This window comes from Pseudophryne corroboree, chromosome 3, assembly GCF_028390025.1.
Source record: "Pseudophryne corroboree isolate aPseCor3 chromosome 3, aPseCor3.hap2, whole genome shotgun sequence".
Classification (NCBI taxonomy): domain Eukaryota; kingdom Metazoa; phylum Chordata; class Amphibia; order Anura; family Myobatrachidae; genus Pseudophryne; species Pseudophryne corroboree.
In genome coordinates, this window is record NC_086446.1 from 466104996 (window position 1) to 466131722 (window position 26727).

The following is a 26727-nucleotide window of genomic DNA, read 5'->3' on the forward strand; positions in this document are numbered from 1 at the left end:
TAAGGCATTGTCACCACCTAAAGGGAATGTTAGAGACAATTATGTTAATCTAACAGAGACTCAAAGCCCCTCACAGCAAAAACTGAAATGCGAACCGGAAGCACATGAATTAAGCTGTAATGGGGAAGTCCGGGCTATGGAGGGAAGTGATGTTATGAAGAAAAACAAGAGAAAAGCATTGGAAAGTATAGCGAGAACAGTGTGTGTTATCTCCCACTTGGAGACGCAGGGAAAAACCAAATCTGATTTAAAAGAAAGTAAAATTAAACACACAAAGTTTGAACCGCTGCTAACCCCTACGAAACATGTATCCAAACAAACCGATCACACGCAGACATCCCAGGAGTCAAGATGCAAAACAAAAAAGAAGAGAAGGCATGTAAAACCTGATCAACATGTAGAGGATAATCTCCAGGCTCCATTGAACGGGTACGAAAAGGCTTTTTTTTTAATGCATTGCTCTTAAATAACATTGCAAATTTGACAAGTTAACAGGTGGGGCACTAATTATTCAAACTGTGTTATTAGATAAAAGTGTAAACATTCTTAAAATTTGAGTTATTTTTGATTGATTTTTTTTATAACCTAGAAATGCACTCTGCATTCTTACTGATGGGTGAAAGAACACTTGCATATTTAGAACTTGTATGTCACTGAGCATGTATCGATCTTCCTTTTCTCAAATTGAAATGTATATTTTCTTAAATCCAATATCTGGACACTGGTATCATGGGGTATAGACGTGTAGGAGGTTGGGAACATTGAGTGAAGTCTGATTTGTCTCGCTCATTGTATCCCTTAGTTTGCAGCAATTCAGCTTCCTCAGGAGCTGCGCACTTTTTCTGTTATGCTGGAGTGCTAAATTTAGGGTTTATTCTTTCTTTTATTTGTACTTGGGCTTTTTTGTGTGAGTGTGAGCACCACTTAATGTCACCTCCTCCTATGGGCGGTATTCAAATGATATATCACGCCCAATCTCCTTTCTAAAGTGATCCCCTTTTGACGCTCATATTGCGCCCATAGTAATCAGGTTTAGCTGCATAAAGGGTTGGGTGCCCTTGCTACCCCAGGGATAGCGAGCTGAAATGATTATACCACGCCCATTAACAGAAACAGAACGGGTGTGGAAGGGGGTGAAAGAACTGAATACCGCCCTATGAGTGAGATTTAATTGTTTGCAGCGCTGGCAGCCAGTAGATGGCGCTCAAATGGGGCACCCCAGGGTGTGGCGAGCTGAAATGAATGAAAAGTGAACATCCCCCACCATGATGATCTGTCACTTCAGACAGTAGATCGGGCATGATAAACCAATTAATCTCGCCGTATGCAGGATAACCGTCTTCTGCTAGAATCCAATTCTGGAAGGGATTTTTTTGTTTGGCTGCCTTGATAGCTATTAAAAAATTTTTTGCCTCCTCTGGATATCTGCTGACCCATAGGAAACGTGCCCAATTCCCCCACTCTAGTAATAGGAACGTAATTATCCAAATTGGCTTAAGCATGGACAATCCCAGAGACAATAAAATAGGTCTCCGTCTAGCGTATGGCATTTGAGACCGAAAGAGATAAAGGTACTGTGGGCCTACTCATAATAAATCTCCGAAGAGGGAACAGGAAAAAGTGTTGAAATATGTTAAGGAATAATTTTATATACAAGCTAGTTTAAAAGCCCTGCAGTCAGGGATGGGAAGTGAGGAAGCCATACATTATAAACCCCCCGACAAGCTATCCTGCAGGCTACTGGATATTAATTACTGTGCTCACAATGGCAAAACACACTAATGGGCAAAACCATGTTGCACTGCAGGTGGGGCAGATGTAAAAAACACATTATACATTTTCACTACTGTCTTTTGTATATAAGTGTTTCTCAGTCAGTTTCTAGGGGACACTGAAGCAGGAGAAGACACTGGTATAGACGCTATAGGGAGCTGGCACTTTAAATTTATTAAGCAGTGTAAAGGCTCCACTCCCTCTATCCCCAATCAGCCCTCACTTTTTACAATTGTGCCAAGGAAGCTGGTCATGCTGGCTGAGCTCCAGCTCAGTTTTAATTTTTGGAATTCTTTTAGTTTATTTTTCTGTTTTTACAACTTTAAAAATGCCTCAGGATATTCTTTTAAGAGAAGTGGGGTCTGGGTTCCTGTCTCTACTGCAGAGCTGCGTTCAGCGTGGTCTCTCCTGTGCAGGAAGAGAGAGTGCAGTGTTTGCATTTCCAGCAGACGGCCAAGATCCTGAGGCGCCAGTGGGTGAGTACAATCACCCCCATTCCTCCCCGCAGCGCAGAAGACAGAGGGAACGCAGCGGCCATCTCCCCCTTTTCCCGCTACCGCTGTACTGAACACATACACGGAAAGGGTTTTTATTTTATATATAACAAAGTGCAGCAGCAGTTATGTGAGCCGCAGTCAAAAAGATTATTCCAGGCACCCAAAGATAGAGTTTGGGTCCCTGTGCAGCACTATACAGGGATGGGGCTGAGTCTATTGAGCAGGCTTTCTGCCTGTCACTCAGTGCAAGGTAGGCTCCCCAAGCTACAGACAGTGTAGCGATTGGCAGTTGAACATGTCTCTCTCTTTTTCAACAGAGATAGGAGTGGGCGCCATTTTATTGTACCTGCCTCATACATCAAGCATATCCTGGAGACACAGGGGTACAAGCTTATTGTAGCTAGGGGAGAATATTATAGGGAAGTTATTTGATATAACTATACCTCCCTCTATCCCTTCCTGCCTATCTAGTAACCTCACCTTCTCTTGCTTTTGTTGAGTGACTGAGTTGTGTGCGCGCAACTCTCAGCCTTCGCAATGACTGGAGACCAGCTGCTAAGGCGTCACAAAAGCTTTCTGTGTGGCAAAATGTAACAGAAAGGCGCACACTGATGATTCTTCCTTATGTGAAGCATGTGCTGCGAAGATCATTCCAGCTAGTCCATCACAGGACACCAGTACAAACCCCCCCCCCCCCCCCCCCCTTTTCAAAAAAAGAGACTGTTACCGCAGATCCTTCAATCCTATGAGTCGTGGGAAAAACTTCTGTCCCAGGACGAAGTAGATGATAATATCCGGGAGTTAGGTCTGAGTTTTCAGACACTGAGGATTTGACTCCTCAGGAGACCGCACAAGGGGGGTCATTCCGAGTTGTTCGCTCGTTATTTTTTTCCGCTACGGAGCGATTAGTCGCAAACTGCGCATGCGCAATGTACGCAGCGCGCCTGCGCCACGTAAATTAGCACAAAAGTTTGGTATTTTACTCACGGCGTAACAAAGTTTCTCTGACGTCCTAAGTGGATGCTGGGACTCCGTAAGAACCATGGGGAATAGCGGCTCCGCAGGAGACTGGGCACAACTAAAAGAAAGCTTTTGGTCTATCTGGTGTGCACTGGCTCCTCCCTCTATGACCCTCCTCCAGACCCCAGTTAGAATCTTGTGCCCGGCTGAGCTGGATGCACACTAGGGGCTCTCCTGAGCTCCTAGAAAAGAAAGTATATTTTAGGTTTTTTATTTTCAGTGAGATCTGCTGGCAACAGACTCACTGCTACGAGGCACTAAGGGGAGAAGAAGCGAACCTACCTGCTTGCAGCTAGCTTGGGCTTCTTAGGCTACTGGACACCATTAGCTCCAGAGGGATCGAACACAGGGCCCGACCTCGATCGTCCGGTCCCGGAGCCGCGCCGCCGTCCCCCTTACAGAGCCAGAAGCAAGAAGATGGTCCTGAAAATCGAAGTCTTCAACAAGGTAGCGCACAGCACTGCAGCTGTGCGCCATTGCTCCTCATGCACACCTCACACTCCGGTCACTGATGGGTGCAGGGCGCTGGGGGGGGGGGGGGCGCCCTGAGCAGCAATATTAACACCTTGGCTGGCAAAAAATCACAATATATAGTCCTAGAGGCTATATATGTGAAAAATACCCCTGCCAGGATCCATAAAAAAGCGGGAGAAAGTCAGCCGAAAAAGGGGCGGGGCTATCTCCCTCAGCACACTGGTGCCATTTTTCCCTCACAGCTCCGCTGGAAGGATCGCTCCCTGGCTCTCCCCTGCAGTTTCAAGACTACAAAGGGTAAAAAAGAGAGGGGGGGGCACTAAATTTAGGCGCAGCAGTATATATATAAGCAGCTATAAGGGAAAATCACTCAGTTATAGTGTTCATCCCTGTGTTATATAGCGCTCTGGTGTGTGCTGGCATACTCTCTCTCTGTCTCCCCAAAGGGCTTTGTGGGGTCCTGTCCTCTGTCAGAGCATTCCCTGTGTGTGTGCGGTGTGTCGGTACGGCTGTGTCGACATGTTTGATGAGGAGGCTTATGTGGAGGCGGAGCAGATGCCGATAAATGTGATGTCACCCCCTGCGGGGTCGACTCCTGAGTGGATGGTTATGTGGAAGGAATTACACGACAGTGTCGACTCCTTACATAAAAGGTTTGACGACATACCAAATATGGGACAGCCGGCTTCTCAGCCTGTGCCTGCCCAGGCGTCTCAAAAGCCATCAGGGGCTCTAAAACGCCCGCTACCTCAGATGACAGACACAGGTGTCGACACGGATACTGACTCCAGTGTCGACGACGATGAGACTAATGTAACTTCCAATAGGGCCACACGTTACGTGATTGAGGCAATGAAAAATGTGTTGCACATTTCTGATGTTACCCCAGGAACCACAAAAAAGGGTATTATGTTTGGAGAGAAAAAACTACCAGTAGTTTTTCCTCCATCTGAGGAATTAAATGAAGTGTGTGAAGAAGCGTGGGCTTCCCCCGATAAAAAACTGGTAATTTCTAAAAGGTTACTAATGACGTACCCTTTCCCGCCAGAGGATAGGTCACATTGGGAAACATCCCCTAGGGTGGATAAAGCGCTCACACGCTTGTCAAAGAAGGTGGCACTACCGTCTCCGGATACGGCCGCCCTAAAGGAACCTGCTGATAGGAAGCAGGAGGCTATCCTGAAGTCTGTATATACACACACAAGTATTATACTGAGACCAGCTATTGCCTCAGCATGGATGTGCAGTGCTGCAGCTGCGTGGTCAGATTCCCTGTCGGAAAATATTGATACCCTAGACAGGGACACTATATTGCTAACCGTAGAGCATATTAAAGACGCAGTCTTATACATGAGAGATGCACAGAGGGATATTTGCCGGCTGGCATCTAAAATAAGTGCAATGTCCATTTCTGCCAGGAGAGGGTTATGGACTCGGCAGTGGACAGGTGATGCAGATTCTAAAAGGCACATGGAAGTTTTGCCTTATAAAGTGAGGAGTTGTTCGGGGATGGTCTCTCGGACCTCGTTTCCACAGCAACAGCTGGGAAGTCAGCATTTTTACCCCATGTTCCCTCACAGCCAAAGAAAGCACCGTATTATCAGGTACAGTCCTTTCGGCCCCATAAGGGCAAGCGGGTTAAAGGCGCGTCCTTTCTGCCCAGAGGCAGAGGTAGAGGGAAAAAGCTGCAGCATACAGCCAGTTCCCAGGAGCAAAAGTCCTCCCCCGCTTCCTCCAAGTCCACCGCATGACGCTGGGGCTCCACAGGCGGAGCCAGGTACGGTGGGGGCCCGTCTCAAAAACTTCAGCAATCAGTGGGCTCGCTCACGGGTGGATCCCTGGATCCTTCAAGTAGTATCTCAGGGGTACAAGCTGGAATTCGAGACGTCTCCCCCCCCGCCGTTTGCTCAAATCTGCCTTGCCAACAACTCCCTCAGGCAGGGAGGCAGTATTAGAGGCAATTCACAAGCTGTATTCCCAGCAGGTGATAGTCAAGGTGCCCCTCCTTCAACAAGGACGGGGTTACTATTCCACAATGTTTGTGGTACCGAAACCGGACGGTTCGGTGAGACCCATTTTAAATTTGAAATCCTTGAACACATATATAAAAAAATTCAAGTTCAAGATGGAATCGCTCAGGGCGGTTATTGCAAGCCTGGACGAGGGGGATTACATGGTATCACTGGACATCAAGGATGCTTACCTGCATGTCCCCATTTACCATCCTCACCAGGAGTACCTCAGATTTGTGGTACAGGATTGTCATTACCAATTCCAGACGTTGCCGTTTGGTCTATCCACGGCACCGAGGGCATTTACCAAGGTAATGGCCGAAATGATGATACTCCTTCAAAAAAAGGGAGTTTTAATTATCCCGTACTTGGACGATCTCCTGATAGGGGCGAGGTCCAGGGAGCAGTTGTTGGTCGGGGTAGCACTATCTCGGGAGGTGCTACAACAGCACGGTTGGATTCTAAATATTCCAAAGTCACAGCTGGTCCCTACGACACGTCTACTGTTCCTGGGGATGGTTCTGGACACAGAACAGAAAAAAGTGTTTCTCCCGGAGGAGAAGGCCAAGGAGCGGTCATCTCTAGTCAGAGGCCTCCTAAAACCAAAACAGGTGTCGGTGCATCACTGCACGCGAGTCCTGGGAAAAATGGTAGCTTCCTACGAAGCAATTCCATTCGGCAGGTTCCATGCAAGAACTTTTCAGTGGGACCTGTTGGACAAGTGGTCCGGATCGCATCTTCAGATGCATCGGCTGATAACCCTGTCTCCAAGGACCAGGGTGTCTCTGCTGTGGTGGCTGCAAAGTGCTCATCTTCAAGAGGGCCGCAGATTCGGCATACAGGACTGGGTCCTGGTGACCACGGATGCCAGCCTTCGAGGCTGGGGGGCAGTCACACAGGGAAGAAACTTCCAAGGACTATGGTCAAGTCAGGAGACTTCCCTACACATAAATATTCTGGAACTGAGGGCCATTTTCAATGCCCTAAGTCAGGCAAAACCCCTGCTTCAAAACCAGCCAGTACTGATCCAGTCAGACAACATCACGGCAGTCGCCCATGTGAACCGACAGGGCCGCACAAGAAGCAGGATGGCGATGGCAGAAGCCACAAGGATTCTCCGATGGGCGGAAAATCACGTGTTAGCACTGTCAGCAGTGTTCATTCCGGGAGTGGACAACTGGGAAGCAGACTTCCTCAGCAGGCACGACCTCCACCCGGGAGAGTGGTGACTTCATCCAGAAGTCTTCCAACTGATTGTAAACCGTTGGGAAAGGCCACAGGTGGACATGATGGCGTCCCGCCTAACCAAAAAGCTAGAAAGATATTGCGCCAGGTCAAGAGACCCTCAGGCGATAGCTGTGGACGCTCTAGTGACATTGTGGGTGTACCGGTCGGTTTATGTGTTCCCTCCTCTTCCTCTCATACCCAAGGTACTGAGGATAATAAGGAGAAGAGGAGTAAGAACTATACTCATTGTTCCGGACTGGCCAAGAAGAGCTTGGTACCCGGAACTTCAAGAAATGATCTCAGAGGACCCATGGCTTCTGCCGCTCAGACAGGACCTGCTGCAGCAGAGGCCCTGTCTGTTCCAAGACTTATCACGGCTGCGTTTGACGGCATGGCGGTTGAACACCGGATCCTAAAGGAAAAGGGCATTCCGGAGGAAGTCATTCCTACGCTGATTAAAGCTAGGAAAGAAGTGACCGCAAACCATTATCACCGCATTTGGCGAAAATATGTTGCGTGGTGTGAGGCCAGGAAGGCCCCAACGGAGGAATTTCAGCTGGGCCGTTTTCTGCACTTCCTACAGTCAGGGGTGACTATGGGCCTAAAATTGGGTTCCATTAAGGTCCAGATTTCGGCTCTATCGATTTTCTTCCAGAGAGAACTGGCTTCACTACCTGAAGTTCAGACTTTTGTTAAGGGAGTGCTGCATATTCAGCCCCCTTTTGTGCCTCCAGTGGCACCTTGGGATCTCAACGTGGTGTTGGATTTCCTAACGTCACATTGGTTTGAGCCACTTAAAACCGTGGAATTAAAATATCTCACGTGGAAAGTGGTCATGCTGTTGGCCTTGGCTTCGGCCAGGCGTGTGTCAGAATTGGCGGCTTTGTCATGTAAAAGCCCTTATCTAATTTTCCATATGGATAGGGCAGAATTGAGGACTCGTCCCCAGTTTCTCCCTAAGGTGGTATCAGCTTTTCATTTGAACCAACCTATCGTGGTGCCTGCGGCTACTAAAGACTTGGAGGCTTCCAAGTTGTTGGACGTAGTCAGGGCCCTGAAAATTTATGTTTCCAGGACAGCTAGTGTCAGGAAAACTGACTCGTTGTTTATCCTGTATGCACCCAACAAGCTGGGTGCTCCTGCTTCAAAGCAGACTATTGCTCGCTGGATCTGTAGTACGATTCAGCTTGCACATTCTGCGGCTGGACTGCCGCATCCTAAATCAGTGAAAGCCCATTCCACGAGGAAGGTGGGCTCTTCTTGGGCGGCTGCCCGAGGGGTCTCGGCTCTACAACTTTGCCGAGCAGCTACTTGGTCGGGGTCAAACACATTTGCTAAATTCTACAAGTTTGACACCCTGGCTGAGGAGGACCTAGAGTTTGCCCATTCGGTGCTGCAGAGTCATCCGCACTCTCCCACCCGTTTGGGAGCTTTGGTATAATCCCCATGGTCCTTACGGAGTCCCAGCATCCACTTAGGACGTCAGAGAAAATAAGATTTTACTCACCGGTAAATCTATTTCTCGTAGTCCGTAGTGGATGCTGGGCGCCCATCCCAAGTGCGGTTTGTCTGCAATACTTGTATATAGTTATTGTTTAACTAAAGGGTTATTGTTGAGCCATCTGTTGAGAGGCTCAGTTATTGTTCATACTGTTAACTGGGTATAGTATCACGAGTTATACGGTGTGATTGGTGTGGCTGGTATGAGTCTTACCCGGGATTCAAAATCCTTCCTTATTGTGTCAGCTCTTCCGGGCACAGTATCCTAACTGAGGTCTGGAGGAGGGTCATAGAGGGAGGAGCCAGTGCACACCAGATAGACCAAAATCTTTCTTTTAGTTGTGCCCAGTCTCCTGCGGAGCCGCTATTCCCCATGGTCCTTACGGAGTCCCAGCATCCACTACGGACTACGAGAAATAGATTTACCGGTGAGTAAAATCTTATTTTTTTCATCGTTCTGCTGCTCGTAGTGTGATTGACAAGAAGTGGGTGTTTCTGGGCGGAAACTGGCCATTTTCTGGGAGTGTGCGGAAAAACACAGGCGTTTCAGGGAAAACGCGGGAGTGTCTGGAGAAACGGGGAAGTGGCTGGCCGAACGATGGGTGTGTGTGTGACGTCAAACCAGGAACGAAACTGACGGAACTGATCGCTATTTGTGAGTAGGTCTGGAGCTACTCAGAAACTGCTAAGAAATTTCTATTCGCAATTCTGCTAATCTTTCGTTCGCAATTCTGCTAAGCTAAGATACACTCCCAGTAGGCGGCGGCTTAGCGTGTGCAATGCTGCTATAAGCAGCTAGCGAGCGAACAACTCGGAATGACCCCCCCAGGTGTTGAACCCCTCATTTTAGATGTACGATATTTAATTTATCTGATACGATGACACCGGATTCCCCGGACACCACTTTAATTGGCAAGAGGCAATGTTCATCAGTAACTTATCCTTTTTTCACAAAAGCTTGATGATCATCTTTCCGAAGCTTCGAAAAACCCAGATAAGCGGTTTCAGATGCCAAAAAGGTTCCTGGCAAATTACCCCTAGCCAGCGTCTTTGACGGAGAAATGAGAAAATTCTCCCCAGGTGGATCCATCAGTTTCCAGACTGTCAAAAAGATGGAATTGCCAGTCCCTGGTGCAACCTCTCTAAAAGTCCCATCTGACCATAAATTGGACACTATGGGGAAATCCATTTATACGGCGGCTGGGGTGTCACTTCCTGAGTTAATAAGGCAGTGGAACAATGGGCCTCTAAATTGGTAAAGGATTTAATAGGAAAGGGTTCCAGCTGAGGAGGTAATGTTTCTAGCCGAACACATTAAGGAATCTGCAATCTATTTAGGTGAAGCTGCTACAGATATTAGTCGGGTAAATTCCAAAATATCTTCTTCATCTGCTTTTGAAACAAGGAGAGCGCTTTGGCTTTGCTCATGGGAAGTAGACGTGGAGTCTAAAAAAGCGGTGGAAGCTATTACATTTACTGGGAAAGTTCCTTTTTGGTAAGGAACTAGATAAATGAATCTCGCAGGCCACGGGAGGAAAATCCACTTTTCTACCAACGCGAACCGGCAGCCAAAATGTTCCTATACAGGAAATTACTACCGCTCCTTTCGTACGGCCCAGTCCTTTCGAGGAAGAGCTTACTATTCAGAGAGGTAGAGGACGAGGCAAGGAGCAAGCCGTTTCTTTTTATCCAAGAGCCCAAACCTGCAGAAATGACAGTGGCATGACTGTCTCCCCTCCCACCGGGGATCGGCCGCAGTGGGGGCACGCCTTCGGATTCTTCAAAACACCTGGTTTCTCATATCAAAGGACGTGTGGGATCGCAAGCTTATATCCAGGGAATACAAACTAGATTTCGAAGTTTTCCTCCAGTCCTATTCTTCACTACAGGTCTACCCGCATCACAAGATAACAGGATAGCTGTTCAAGGAGCAATTCAATCACTGGTAGATTCGACAGTGTTCATGCTGGTTCCACCTCACCAAAGGAAAATAGGATTTTGGTACTTGCCAGGTAAATCCTTTTCTTTGAATCCATAGGGGGCACTGGAGTACTCTTGGGGATATGGACGGCTTTAGCAAGAACAGGGCACTGAATATTTAAATTTAGAACTCTCCTCCCCTCCATATCCCAGAGTGTTTTTTACTGAGCCGAACAGGAGCGATAGAGAGGTTGACAATGGAGAATTACATATAACATAACGGACAACAATAAAGTTGACACATAACGTTACTGACAACTAAACAGTTGACACCATAACCGATAGAACTTGAAACTTTGAACCAGTCGGTGAGAACGTGTTACCATAAGATCCCCGGAACTTACCACAAACCGGGTAAAACTGCTCTGGGTGGGCGTCCAGTGCCCCCTATGGATTCAAAGAAAAGGATTTACCTGGTAAGTACCAAAATCCTATTTTCTTTTTCATCCACTAGGGGTCACTGGAGTACTCTTGGGACGTACCAAAGCTTCCCCCGTGAGCGGGAGAGCTGTTTGACACCTGTAACACTAGGCGGCCAAAGCGAGATGCTGATGCCGCAAACATGTAACAGCGCACAAACGTGTGCACTGATGACCATGTAGCCGCACGGCAAAGCTGCGTCGGAGAAGCCCCACGACCAGCTGCCCATGAAGATCCCACAGAACGTGTGGAATGAGCTGTTAGTGATATAGGTGGCTGTAACCTAGCATGAAGGTAAGCCTGATGTATGGTCAGTTTAATCCATCTGGACAAGGTCTGCTGAGAAGCTGGCCAACCCATCTTGGCCGCATCATAGAGAAAAAACAACGTATCCGTCTTACGAACTGTAGATGTTCGGGATACATAAACGCGTAGTGCGCGTACTGCATCCAAAGTTCCAGAATCTCCTGTTAACACAGGAACTACTATTGGTTGATCGAAGTGAAAAGATGACACTACCTTTGGTAAGAGAGCAGGATTTGTCTGAAGTTCCGCTCTGTCATCAGGAAATACCAAATACGGTGGCTTGCATGACAAGGCACCCAAATCTGAAACACGCCTTGCCGAAGCTAAGGCTAGGAGAAAAATTGTTTTCCAAGTGAGAAACTTAATATCCACTTGTTGTAAGGGTTCAAAATATGAAGACTGTAAGAACTCTAAAACCAGATTCAAGTCCCATGGCGCTGTAGGTGGAATGAATGGAGGCTGTACTCTGAGGACACCTTGCAGAAAAGTGTGTACAGACGGCAATAGAGCCAATCGTCTTTGAAAGTAAACTGACAAAGCAGATACCTGCACTTTTAGTGTAGATAAACGCAGTCCTCCATCTAACCCCGTCTGTAGAAATAACAAAAGACGGGATAACTTGAAAGATGATGTCAGAAACTTCCGAGCTTCACACCAACCCATATAGGCACGCCAAATTCTGTAATAATGAGCTGCCGTAACCGGCTTCCTAGCTCGTAACATGGTTGGTATAACCGATTCTGGAATGTCCTCTCTTCTTAAGAGGGCGATCTCAACAGCCACCCCGTCAAACGCAGTCGCGCTAAATCGGGGTAAAGGAACGGACCCTGTTGTAATAGGTCCGGACGTAGTGGGAGCGGCCAAGGATCGTCTGCGAGGAGGCCGCGGAGATCCGAAAACCAAGCTCTCCGAGGCCAATGAGGCGCCACTAGTATGACTGTGGCGGACTCTCTTTTGATCCGTTTTAGCAACAGAGGGAGCAGCGGAAACGGTGGAAACAGATACACGAGGCTGTACGGCCACGCGATTGTGAGATCATCCACCGCCACTGCCTTTGGATCTCGCGTTCTGGACACATACTGGGGCGTTTGGTTATTGTGGCGAGACGCCATCAGGTCCACTTGAGGGTAACCCCACCTCTGGACCAACACATCTGGATTTAATGCCCATTCTCCTGGATGAAAATCCCGACGGCTGAGATAATCCGCCTCCCAGTTGTCCACTCCCTGAATGAACACTGCCGACAATATCACTTGGTGATGCTCGGCCCAATTGAGGATTCGAGCTACTTCCCGCATTGCCATGCGGCTTCTCGTTCCTCCTTGTTTGTTGATGTACGCGACCGCCGTCGCGTTGTCTGACTGCCGTAGCGCATTGTAAATTGCACGGAGTTCCAGGACATTTATAGACAGCAATCTTCCGTGATCCGCCCAGAGACCCTGGAGCTGACAATTTTGAACTACAGCTCCCCAACCTCTGAGACTCGCGTCTGTCGTTAGAATTATCCAATTCCAGGCGCCAAACCGTTTCCCTGCAGTTAGATTGTGTACTTTGAGCCACCAGAGTAGAGATACCCTTGCCCGTGGCGACAACCTCACCCTGTGGTGAAGCTGCAGATGCGAGCCCGACCACTGTGCGAGCACATCCAGCTGAAAAGGACGTGAGTGAAATCTTCCGAACTGAAGCGCTTCGAAAGCCGCCACCATTGTGCCTAAGAGGCGAATGCACAAATGTACCTAGACTGCGCGTGGCTTGAGCACTAATTGTACCGGGTGGTCTTCTGTATACCGGCGGTCGGGCTCCCGGCGCTCAGTATACCGGCGCCGGGAGCCCGACCGCCGGCATACCGACACTTATTTTCCCTCGTGGGGGTCCACGACCCCCATAGAGGGAGAATAAAATAGTGTGGCGCGCGTAGCGCGCCACCGTGCCCGTAGCGTGGCGAGCGCAGCGAGCCCGCAAGGGGCTCATTTGCGCTCGCCACACTGTCGGTCAGCCGGCGGTCGGGCTCCCGGCGCCGGTATGCTGGGCGCCGGGAGCCCGACCGCCGGCCAGCCGTAGTGAACCCATTGTACCAGATGAGGAATAATCTGTACTTCCTGTTCTGGTAGGTAAATTCTTTGATTTACCGTATCGAGAATCATACCTAGGAATTGAAGTCGTTGAGACGGAATTAGATGTGCTTTCTTGAAGTTGACAGTCCAACCGTGCTGAACTAGTACATTGTACGTTAGCAACGCATGTTGGAGGCGCATCTGTTGAGACGGAGCTTTGATGAGCAGATCGTCCAAGTACGGAACTATCATCCCTCCCAGGGATCTGAGATGGGCTATCATCACAGACATCATTTTGGTGAATACCCGAAGCGCTGACGAGAGGCCAAACGGTAGAGCCTGAAACTGGTAATGGTTCTGCCGTATCGCAAAACGCAAGAACCTCTGATGAGGTGGCCAAATCGGAATGTGTAAGTACGCATCCTTGAGATCTAGCGCAATGATGAATTCCTGTGGCTCTAAACCTGCAATTACTGACCGCAGAAATCCCATCTTTACTCCGGAGTAAGTGACGTACTGATTGAGACCCTTTAAGTTCAATATTGGCCTAACGGAGCCATCCGGCTTTGGTCTCCCAAATAGACTGGAATAATAACCCTGACCTTGTTGGCGACAGGGACCGGAATCAAAACTGCTGAATGCAGCAGAGACTGAATGGCAACTTGCCGAACCGCCCTCTTGTCGTCCGACAGAGGAAGTCTTGTCTTGAAAAACCGCAGTGGCGGGAGACAGCTATACTTTCTTTTAACAGTAAATTGCAGATCCACCTATCTGTGGATATCTGGAACCCTGCCAAATGGAACGTCTGAAGGCGTGCTCCCACAATTGGAAATCCGAGATGGGCTGGGAGCCCGTCCTGCCACTGGCTTGTCGGTGACCTTAGCGTCCTGACGAATGGTGATGGTTTGTTGGAAACCACATCCTTGACCTCGTCTACCAGGCGTGGCTGTTGCTATACCACGGCCTTGAAAGGGCTGAGGTCTAAAGGATTTGAACGCCGGCCTAGAGCATTTCCGTCTAGGTACCGTTGGAGGCAATGGTAGGAAAACAGACTGTCCCCCCGTGACCTCAGAAATCCATTTGTCCAATTTAGGACCCCGGAGTCAATGCATGGAGGTGGGGAACGCGTTCTGGAGAGCGGCCGTTGGAAACTGTGGCCGGCATATGAACGGGGTGCGTCGGGCCGCAGCGGCTTTTGGCGGCGCTAGTGTGAGCGGCTGTTATGCGGCGGTCGCCGTGGCTGGGGCGGGCCTGTGAGCAGGCGCTGAGCCCCGTACGGAGCGGACAAAGCGGCTGGGTGGGCTGTAGTAGCGGCGGGTGCGGGCGGCAGATGATGAACACGGACCCCACACAGCGCGGCGGCAGCCTGCGCTGACCGCCCCGTTCCCCCCAGCATACCTTGTCTCCTGTAGGGAGGGCTGCGACGGGGCTTCTGTCTGTAAGCTCCGTCCAGCTCTTGCAGGTCAGTGAGTGAGCTGCGTGTGGCAGGACCGACACGCCATGCGCTGCCTCTGCGCAGCGGGCACTATCCCGGACCCACGTTTTTAGTAGAAACTGGGAAGGGATGTGCTTAAGTTGTAATAAAAAGGTAAAAATGAAAAAGTAAAATCAAAATCCAAAAATATTCAAAGAAAAGTGTGAGAGCCCCACACAAGCCTTGTTAGTGCTGTGAGCACAGAAAAAACACTGAGGTACTTTGGGATATGGAGGGGAGGAGAGTTCTAAATTTAAATATTCAGTGCCCTGTTCTTGCTAAAGCCGTCCATATCCCCAAGAGTACTCCAGTGACCCCTAGTGGATGAAAAAGAAAGAAGGTTACTATTCAAATCTTTTAGTAGTACACCAGCTGGATGGATTGGTAAGACTAATACTGAACCTGAAGTCCCTAAATCAGTTTCTTGCCTTTTATCAGTTCAAGATGGAATCAATAAATTCAGTCATTGCGATTTTAGAACCCAAGGAGTTTCTAATATCCCTGGACATCAAGGATGTGTACCTTCATATTCCGATATGGGAACCACATCAGGCTTTTCTCAGATTTGCGATACACCAGGACCATTTTCAGTTCTGAGCCTTACCATTTGGACTGTCCACAGCTCCCAGAGTATTTACCAAGGTCATGTCAGTAATAATTGCACATCTCAGATCATTAGGAGTTACGATTATCCCTTATCTGGACGATCTCCTCAGCAAAGCACCGTCCGAGGTTCTTCTCCAGGAGCATGCTCTCCTAACTTACAATTTGTTAGTACAGGACGGATGGATAATCTATTCAAGAAATCCAACCTGCGACCATCGCCGTGTCTTTAGTTTTTCGTGATGATACGGGACACGAATGCACAGAAGATTTTCCTGCCGGAAGACAACGCTCTGAGTATCCGAACCCTGACTCGAAATGTACTTGAGATGCGGAAAGGTTTCAGTTCACCTGAACATTCGCTTGTTGGGAAAGATGTTTGCAGTCTTCGACCCTTTTCAGCTGGACCTCCTACACCAATAGTCTGGGTCTCATCTAAATCTCCACAGGCTGATTCGTTTAACAACTTGGACCAGAGTGTCACTCGTATGGTGGTTAAAGATGGACAATTTCACAGTGGGCAAAAGGTTTGGCGTGTGGGATTGGATTATTCTGATGACGGATGGCAGTCTCAGAAGTTGGGGCATGGTAGTCCTAGACTTGCAGCGCCATGGTCGTTGGTCATATCAGGAATCTCTACTACCGATAAATGTGTTGGAACTGAGAGCGATGTACAATGTGCTGCTGAAAGGCACTCCCGTTCTCCGCTCAAGAGCGGTACGTATACAGTTGGAAAACGCAATAGCTATCGTGTATGTCAACAACAAACAGGGAGGAACGCAAAGTCGCATGGCCATGCAGGAGGCAGCACGGATTCTGTACTGGGCCGAGCGCAACAAGGTCATACGTTATGCAGTGTTTATTCCGGGCATGGACAATTGGGAGGCCGACTATCAGTCCTCAGGATCGCCATACAGGAGGTGTTCAGAGCTCTGGTGCGCCAGTGGGGCTGTCCATAAGTGGACCTCATGGCATCCAGGTGGAATCATCAACTTCCTCGATATGTGTCCAGGACACAGGATCCTGTGGACGCTCTGACAGTGCCTTGGTCTTACGACCTCATATACCTGTTTCCCCCTTTTCCGCTTTTTCCTTGAGTCTTCAAATGGATCAAGAGAAAATTCACCACAGTGATTCTGGTAGCACCCGATTGGCCCTTGCGGGCCTGGTTCTTGGACCTATGCGCTCTTCTGGCCGACGATCCGTGGCCACTACTTCTATGTCTAGATCTCTTACAACAAGGCTCAGAGTCCTCCAGTATCTATTTCTGCATGCTTAACACGTTTTGTAGGGCCGTCTTGGGCTTCTAGTCGTAGAGCCATCAAGACCCAACTCTGTAGAGTAGCAACTTGGTCTAGCATTCATACTTTCGTTAAGTTCTACAAGTTTGACTTGTCAGCTCCAGCTTCTAGATTTGGCCACTTCGTTTTTACAAGAGCCCTCTCCCGCCCAGGGGGTAACAATGGGGTGTTTCCAGTGTCTTCTCCTGCTTCCAGTGTCCCCTAGTGGTTGACTGAGAAAATGAGATTTTGGTACTTACCGGTAAATCCTTTTCTCTTAGGCCACAGGGGACACTGGACGCTCACCTGGAACTGATTTCCTGCCTTAGTTGTTGTTCTGGTGGATGGTCTGTAGTTTGTTGTTTTGTGTTTCTCCCCTTGTTCTAGTTTCTCTTTTTCTTGACTCCCGTCTCCTCTCGGCTCATTCTTAAACTTAGGGCTGATGGGGAATAGAGGGGGAGGAGCCTTTACACTTCTTAATAAATTTAAAGTGCCAGCTCCCGATAGCCACCATCTATACCCCAGTGTCTTCTCCTGCTTCTAGTGTCCCCTGTGGCTTCATAGAAAAGGATTTACTGGTGAGTACCAAAATTCCTTTTAATGTTTAATTAGAAATCTACTTTCTCTTTCTTCCATGGGGGACACTTGATACATTGGAGTATAGCAGCTGCGAGAGTCTGGGCATTAAATAGTTTGCTTGTATTTTATTTTTTCATAATTGCTTATTTGACCCCCCTCCCTTATCCTACACCCCCTTTTCTTACTGTACCCTTCTCTTCCTGTCAAAAATTTCTCAAACAAAAAGATATTTAAAAAAAAAAGAATAAAAAGAAGAGGAGGGCCAGTACTCTGCCATCTTCTGTGGAACCTGTTGGGTCCCTGGTTTATTATAGTCCATACAGGGTCTAGTACAGGTTTTATTCTCCCTGCAGCGGATGTTAGAACTTGCAGTCTTACTGGGAGAGGAAGTCTGCACACAGGAATCTGACTTTGAAAAGTCCTCCATGTAAGAGGACAATCAAATCAATGATCATGAGGACATAACCGAACAGGGTTCTTTACTATTTAAGCCCAAGAAAGAAGTGAATTACTTTTCCTACTTCTACGCAACTGTAGGATTTATTATTGGAAGCCTCATTGAAAATTTCAGTCCCAGGCGTATTGTTAACTTATGTCCTTTCCATTGAACTCTCCCATTTTATGTTTGGCAAAGGCAACCACTATTCCTTTCCCCAATACAGTCTCTCTTAAGGATGTCGCAAATAAATATACATATGTTGTTTACATGTGTGCATGCATCTATATGGGTGATTCTCCAGAAAGTGAACATAAAGTACTGTGCATTACACGCATTTAATTTTTTTTCCTTTTAAACTGGTCTGTTAAGAAATTGTTGTTATATGAAAACTTAATTGCTTAGTAGCAATGCCTTACCCTATAACTTTATGACCCACTAAAATCTTGGTATTTTGGAGAAGTATGTCGTTTTGAATTTGTGTAGCTGTCCTGTGCATAACGGAGAATCACCCATGTATGAGCAAAAAAGTTGCACATGCAAGCACACACAAACACATGCAAAAAATAAAAACAAAGGATCCGGCGCTGATGTATTAATACAAAAAACATTTCTTAATATTCAAATGTGCATGTAAATAATCAGATGCAGCTGAAATATGTGTGGACAAATGCGCGAAAGATCCACCCCAAAGAAACAATACTACTAAACCAAATGTACACCAGCGCTAATAAAAATAAATAACACTAATGTGGATGAATAAAATGTAAAACTCTGCGATTATAATAAATACATAAATTTAATACTCACGATAATCACATGATTTCATATGGAATGAATACATGAGATAATACAAATAATTAGTATTAAACATTAAAAATCGAAAGATAACTTTATAGAGTCTCAAAATTGGGAAATCTCTTCAGGTGCCAAATGAAGTCCAATTATCTCAATTGGCGTATAGGTGCAATATACATAAAAAAGCTGTTTAAATCTGTGGAGCTACAAGTCCCATATATTTATATTGCACTGCATATGCTTCTCAATTAGGGGAATAAAATTAAAGGAAATCCAACACAGTCAGTATAGGATCTTGATGTGCTTTAGACTCACTGCACACTCTGTGGAACTGCAAGTCCAATATATTATATATGTGCTCTCACTTGGCAAGGGACATCCAACACAGTCAGTATAGGAACTATAAGTCCCATATATATGTATTGCACTGCATGTGCTCTCAGTTTAGCAAATGGATCTACCACACTCAGTATAGGAACTCTATATACTTTAAAAACACTTGTATACGCTATGTAACTACAAGTCCTATATTGGATTCATTTTGCACTTTGCAAGCTCTCAACAGGCAATATGAATCCAATAAGGTAAGCAGTCCCATCAGGCAAATCATCTTAGTATACTGTACAATACCTTCTGCTTGTAATGCAGCTAAAAAGGAGGACCTTTCGCTCACAACTCGAGCACCATCAGCCTTGGAGAATCACTTCCAGCTATTGATCAACCTATTGCAGACTCACTGTTCAATCTTAAATTTCCAGAAGTCCTCTCACATTTTTGCCCAACAATGCTCCACTTGGGAGTTCTTCTTGACATACAGTTGCAGAGGGTCTTTCTGGCGACAGACAAGATCTCTGCGGTTTAGTCAATTGGTCAAATTGTTCAACTGCTTCTCAATTGCAGGAAAATTTCTGTTCATTTCTGCATGAGAGTTATAAGCAAGCTGGTGTCAACATTCAACATGGAGGCGTTTCCTCAGTATCACACTGATATTTCAGAGGAAACTCTTATCCAAATGGAACCGGTCTCCTCTCCAGATCCATTCACTGGTCATTGTTGTCTTCCTGGACAAGACACTCGCTGCTGTGGTCACTGTTCACGCCTCACTTGGACAAGAGGCGTCCCTTTCAGATACAGTAATGGACTATTCTCAGAACGGACGACAGACTCCGGCAGTGGGGGGGTGGCAACACTCCACAAGACCTTTCAGGGTATCTAGTTGTCTTCCCATCAAAAACTGTCAAACTTTGAGCAGTCAATGCAGGCTCGTCATCTCCAACAGGCTCTCCCAGTCAAGGTCCAATCTGACAACACGATGACTGTTACTTACTTAAATCATCAAGGGGGCACAAAGAGTGCTCAGGCCATGCAGGAAATGGTGCAAATTATGTCATGGGCCGGAAAGTATCTTCCAGCCTTATCGTAAGTAGGATGAGTACCAAACGTTCAATTGCAGCATAAATCCAGCAGTACGTTTCAATTATAAGCTCAAAAGAAAAAGAAAACATAGTGCAATACTGCCAAATATAAAAAGACAGAAGTTTTTATTGAAACGTACTTCTGGATTTATGCTGCAATTGAACGTTTAGTACACATCCTACTTACGCACTGTATAAAAATCAGTGGAATATTGAGAATACATCACAATATACCAAGAAACAGATCCATCTTCTTTTTTTGATGTAAGGATTTCAGTTTTATTTTTGGTGTGTGAGCCATCCTGTAAAAAAATCGTTGTGTTTTATTTGTATCTATTTGGGACTGGTGAGGGGTCCCACTTTTTATAGGAGCAGCAACACTGACGAGCGCGATCATTATTCATAGCTATTGTTAAATCCACCAAGCTTATATTTCCAGAGGTCAGCCTGTTCCTGAGTCTGTGAAGACCTATTCTACGAGGTCAGTGGAGACCTTATAGGCAACTCGTCGCGTTTCCTCAGTGGTACAGTTTTGTAGGACTGCCACCAAGTCTTTTATTAAATGCTTTTATTAAATGCTATTGAATTAACACATTTGCTTCTCGCAATAACAGTTTTGGATGCAGGGTCCTGTCTGCCGCGCAGGAGTGCCCGTCCTTTACAGACAGCTCTGGAATATCTCCATTGTCCCCCAGGGAAGAAAGAGAAAACAGGATTTTTGTACTTACCAGTTACATTCTGTTCTCCACGGTTTCTCCATCCTCTGAGTCAGCTTTGTTAGTGTAAAATGGCTTTCAGGAAGCAAGGTGTGGAGTTTATATGGGTAAGACTTTTTAACTGTTTAGTGCCTAGACTCCTCTCGCACCTGCTATACCCAAATGTCTCCAGTGTCCCCCATGGAGTCGTAGATAAGGATTTAACCAGTAAGGGCAAAAATCCTGTTTTATATTTTAAGTGTTACAGTTGTTATAGATGGTCTTTTTGTGTATCTACAGAAGACAGGTCAAGTGACCTTCTAAAAGGGGCTTTTCTCTATGTTCTGGAGTACACTTCAAAACTGACTCACTGGGAGGTAATGTTGACTTGTAATATAACTAAATTTGTTGTAACATCATCTCAGTACTTATTTACTTAGTACTGATGACATGGAAGAAAATCAGGTTGTCAGAAAAACAAAGAAAAAGAAGCAAAAGCCACAAGTACAGGAGAGCCAAAGCATCATAGAAAACGAATCCATCAGTAAACAGAAACCTACAGCCCAGGAAGAGAAATATGGTAAGAGATGACCCATTTTCAGTTCTTTATTGATGCATGTTAGCACAAGTTCTGTAAGGAGTTCAGGGGGTTTAAATGTATTACCAGTGAAAGCCACCGCACACCACATACGTGTAATGTTGTATGTAATATATGTGTTTGCTGTTTGAGCCCGGGCATCAGCAGCGCTGTGCATTTCGCAGCAGCCTCTGCACCTGGGACGCAGCATTTAACTTCACTTCTTCTAAGCCCTCCACCAGACTTCCATTGGCTAATTTCACAAGAGTCTAGGGGCAGGCTTAGAAGAGAACTGAAGTGGATTGCTGTGTCCAAGTTGCTTCGGTGGCTGCGATCCAGTGTGGTGTGCGTTGAACCTGCCATTGGTTATTTACTGATATCACACTGATCCAGTGCTTACAACAAGCAGCAGTGCACACAATTCTATCCCTCCGCTAATTTATTTATAGGCGTAGCATGGCTGCAAATTTTCTCTTTTCATGTAGACATGCAGTGCATTCTGGTGTTGATAGAAGACACTTTAGTCTAGGGGCTCTGATTGGACCAATTTTTACAAGAGCACTTTGTTTTCTGTGTTTCAGGTGGTTCTGTAAAAGATGTGTGTTTCTTACAGTCAATACGGAGATTTTCACAAGTTGCAGGGAGCCGGGACGGTGCAGAAATCCAGTGGGGGGCAGGTGTGGTGGGGACCACCAGGGAACATGACACAGGCCACTGCAGGGTCCCTAGGGTTGATAGCACCTGAGGGGGAGGTGAGCCTAGCCTGTAGCCCCTTGCCCTGCTCCTGAGGCTTCCTTGGAGCCTGGGCTAATTGCATGCCTTAGGCAAACTCCTCCCTCTCTCTCCTCCCCTCAGAACGCTGGGCATCCATTTTAAGCACATTGTTGCTCCTGCTTTGCACAGAGAGGGAGGCTCGGGCTCTGTCTCCCCTGTACCTTGCTCCTAGTAGCCTGGTACTTTGTTAAACTCCTGCCTGCTTTTCCCAGCTGGACAGTTGGATATCAATGCCCACTTTTCTTGTGCATTGAGAGTCTGGTGTGCTTGTGGTCCTAATTGCCACTCACTTTATAGGAGCAGCCTGTGGTTGGTGCTTTGTTAAATATTGTTAGTGTATCTTACTCATTGATATTTGTTTGTAGCTGCCGCACTTTATATAGTTTGAGTCAGCTTTACTCTCTTGCACTCCAGCCTTTATTTATTCTCAGCTTTTGTGTCTCAGTGTGTGAGGTTTATATTGGTGAACATGCCTCCCAAAGCCAGCGCTGACAAGGAGGTCACTGCACCAGTGCCTCGTACTTGCAGAGTCTGTGTCAACATTCTCTCTCCCCAGGATCCTGAAGGGTCTGTGCGTCCGTTGCTTCGCAACTTCCGGATGGGAGACGCCTTCAGCACAGGTCCCCCAAGAACCAGGTTGGGCTTCCACATTGATACAGGTAATGTCACAGTTGGTAGACTGCCTGTCTACTCTTCCGTCTGCTTTTCTTGCTGCGGCACAATCTGACACTAATGAGCCGCCGGGGATGCAGTCCTTTGTGCAGGGCTTAGCGGACATCTCCACCTCTGTACAGCAGCTCCTGGAAAGAGGTCGGGTGTCTCGGTGCAAGCCCTTTCGGACCAGGAGTCTGGCGCTTCAGACATGGAGTCCTCTTCGGTTCCTGAAGATTCCATGTCCCTGACTGATGTAGAAGCACTGGTCAGGGCAGTTAGAGCAGTACTTCACATTAAAGATACTGACCCGTCTCCACGGGACAAGGCTCCGCTTTTTAAGCGTCAAAAGAAAGAGTCAACTGTGTTTCCTGCCCCGGCTTAGCAAAAGGACCTTCTGGAGGTAGCCTGTCACAGCCGACTAAATGTTTGCAGTTCTCCAAACAGATGGTCCTTTCCTTAGGTGTTAAGAGGGTAAAAGGAAGCCAAGTGGGAATCTCCCCCTCCAGTGGATGCGCACGTGGCACGCTTAGTTAGGTCCTCAGTCATCTGTATCCCAGATACCTCTTCCCTCAAGGATCCCACTGATAGGAAGCTGGAGAATTTCCACATATCTGCTTATTCTCATGCAGGAGCCATCACTTGTCCTGCCCTGGCATTGGCCTGGATAGCTAAGTCTATTAAAGATTGGGCGGAGAAGCTGGAAAGTGAACGACAGAAGGCAAAAGTAGGATAGAGTGCTCATGCATGTCTTGAATATCCAAAGGCGAGTACCTACTTTGGCGAGGTGGCCATAGACACTGGAGTCTTAACATCCAAGGTTTACTCACCCACAATTGGGCCAGACAGACCCTTTTGGTTATGTTGCTGACGGCAACTCCAAGAAGGCTCTTGAGGCACTCCTTTCTGCATGGGACACACTGTTTGGTCAGGACTGGACAAGATTGTCTCTACACTGGCGGTGTTGAAGACATCCTTCTTGCCTTCAGCTGTACCTCTTCGAGCCAAGACTACTTTTGTCTCCTTTCATCCGCAAGGCAGAGTCAAAAGTCAGGCGTCCTTTAGATATCAGCTCTGTCCAGGGGTTCTAAGCCCGTAACGAAGCAGTCCTGGGCTACCAGACTTCCTGCTCCCAAGCTGCCGCCACAGTGGGACAGGATGAGCCTCCCTGGGTGGGAGGCCAACTTCTGTCTATTGCCCTGAGGTGAATAGACACCAACATGGATGCATGGGTCAGAGGTGTCATCTATCAGGGATACTCACTGACATTTCAGAATCGTCCTCCTCGACTGCTCTTTTGCACAGAACTCCCGCAGGTGCAGTCGGTGCAGCCTCTTCTAGCCTCCAACGTCATCATCCCTGACCCCCATGCTTAGAGGGATCATGGTTTTTAAGCAAACCTCCTCCTGGTTCAGAAGCTGGATAGCATTTACCAACCAATTCTCAGTCTCAAGAAACTGAACAAGTATCTTCGAATACCCAGGTTTCACATGAATTCTGCCACTGGAATCGGGGGACTTCATGGCATCTCTGGACATTCAGGATGCATACTGGGTCATTCCATGGTAACAAACGTTGCATTTTGAAATATAGTTCATGTGAAATATATTTTTTGAGCATGTGTTTTGAATATTTTGTGCAAAGTAAATGTTGTTTGTGTGGTACATGATATGCTTTCATTTTGATGCAAAGTTTGTCATGAAAACTGGTAACAAACGTTAAATAAAAAGACCGTTTTCATGGAATGACCCATACCTCCATATGCAACGTGTCATCCGCTTGCCCTCTAGGAAGATCACTTCCAGTTTCATGTGTTACCGTTCGGTTTGTCTACAACCCCTCTGGTGTTTACCAGGATTATGGTGGTCATAGCGTGCGCAGGGGTGTCCGGATACTGCTTTATTTGGATGATCACCTCCTCTTGGCCCGGACTCTGGCCATGTTGCAAGACCACATTCAAGGCACGGTCAATCTTCTACAGTGTTACGGCTGGAAGATAAATTGGAGAAATTGTCACTGACGCCTTCGCAGGAAATGCTGCACTTGGGGGGCTTTCTTGGATTCTCGCCTTCAGCGTGTCTTCCTTCACAAGACAAGGTTTTGGCCTTGCAGTCCAGGATAAGGTCCTTTCTGCATCATCTCAGAGTCTCCATCTATGTGTGTATGCAGATCCTGGGGTCAATGGTGGCCTTCGACATGAGTGCGCTCAGTTTCACTCCCATCCTCTACAGTTACAGGTTCTCAACCAGTGGAATGGGTCCTACCTGCATATCAAGGCACAGACCATTGTCCTCTCCCGGGAGGTTCGACACTCCCTCACGTGGTGGCTTCTAAAGACCAAACTGACCCAGGGCCACCCATTTTGGATCTTGGATTGGGTCCTGATAACCACCAATGCCAGCCTGCGAGGCTGGGGAGCAGTCTGTGACCCTCAATCATTCCAAGGCCGCTGGACAGCTCAGGAGAGCCAACTCCACATAAGTGTACTGGAGCTCAGAGCAAGCTTGCAAGCTCTTTCTGCGGCTCAGCACCTCCTCTGAGGTTACCCGGTCAAAGTGCAGTCTGACAACGTGACAGCTGTCGCTTACATAAATCGTCAAGGAGGCACCTGTAGCCGTGGTGTGATGATGTAGGCGACACAGATCTAATATTGGGCGAAGCACCATCTTCCAGCATTGTCAGTAGCCTTCATTCTTGGAGTTCTCAAGTAGGAGGCAGACTTCCTCGGCCCCCGGGACATTCCCTTCAGCAAGTTGGCTCTACATCTGGAGGTATTTCAGATGCTGGTCCGATGGTGGGGACTCCAAGACACGATGGCATCTTGACACAGCCACCAGGTACTGAGGTACGACGCTCAGATAATTGACCATGAGGCCTTTCTAGTGGATGTGTTATAAGCTCCATGGTTGTTTCCACTGGTGTACATCTTCCCTCTAATCCAGATGCTTCTGCGAGTCATCTGCAAGTTCAAACGAGAAGTAGGAACCATGATTCTGGGGGCTCCAGATAGACCATATCGAGGATGGTACACAGCTGTTAAGAGTCTCTCCATCGACACGCTGCTGCATCTACCTCTGTGATATGACCACCTCTCTCAAGACCCATGCCTTCATCCGGATCTGGACTGTCTAGCTTCGACTGCGTGGCTATTGAGATATCAGTCCAGAGGGAGAAGGATTTCTCTAACGGGGTCATTCAGACCATGCTCAGAGTCAGGAAACCTTCCTCAGCCAGGGTTTAACAGTATTTGGAAGACTTACTTTGCCTGGTGCAATACCAGAGAGTTCAGCCGCGGGACTTCCATCTGTCCCACTTACTAGCCTTTCTACCGTGGGATCTGGTTTTGGGTCTTTGGTTTTCTTTGTTGAAGGTCCAGGTCTCTGCCCTGTCTGTCTTCTTCCAGCATCAGCTGGCTATCTTGCCGGACATTCAGACTCTTTGGCAGGGGGTGTTGCACGTTCAGCATTTATTTGTGCCTCCAGTTGCTCTGTGGGACCTCTCCCTAGTTCTCCAGGCTCTCCAATCAACCCCCTTTGAACCTTATGTTTTTCATTCAGACAAGGCGGTCCTTTGCACTCGTTGGGACTACCTTACCGTGGTGGTTTTCAGGTTTCATTTGAAGCAGGAGATAGTTGTCCCAGCATTTGTGGTGGGTTCCCCTGAGGAGTCCTCTCTGGATGTTGTCCGGGCTCTCCGCATTTATGTGCACAGAATAATGGAGGTTTATAAGTAAGATTCCCTGTACATCCTCTATGACTCTCGCAAATGTGACTGTCCGGCTTCAAAACAGACCTTGGCCAGGTGGCTCCGTTTGACTATTCACCAGGCTTATTTGGTGGCAAGACATCCTATCCCTGTGGGGATCACAGCTCACTCCAACGTTCGGTGGGAGCTTCTTCAGCAGCTAGCTGTGGAGCCTCTTTGCAAGGCGACTATCTGATCTTCAGCCCAGACGTTCATCAGGTTGTACACCTCAGACACTTTTGTGTTGGCTGAAGCAGCATTTGAGCATAATTTATCCTCAGTTCAGTCTAAGAAAGCCCCCGCCCTTGAGGGAACTGCTTTAGGACGCCCCAGTGGGTGAACAAGAAAATGGAATTTATGGTCTTACCTGGTTAAATCCTTTTCTTAGAGTCCATAGGGGGCACAGACACCCTCCCTGACGCACCTGACTTGCGGGAT

General features: G+C 47.4%; 1 protein-coding gene across 6 annotated transcripts in view; it reads left to right on the forward strand.

Moving 5' to 3' along the window:
- The window catches only part of USP36 (ubiquitin specific peptidase 36), a 211766-nt gene that overhangs the window by 174662 nt on the left and 10377 nt on the right, over positions 1-26727 (forward strand). For 4 of the 6 annotated variants that reach the window (XM_063960725.1, XM_063960721.1, XM_063960723.1 and 1 more), the window contains 2 exons: positions 1-429; positions 20969-21123. The exon at positions 1-429 is cut by the window's left edge and continues 153 nt beyond it. In XM_063960725.1, the coding sequence (XP_063816795.1) occupies positions 1-429; positions 20969-21123 (584 nt within the window). The remainder of the gene's footprint in view (positions 430-20968; positions 21124-26727) is intronic. The other 2 variants (XM_063960724.1, XM_063960726.1) reach the window with 2 other exon arrangements.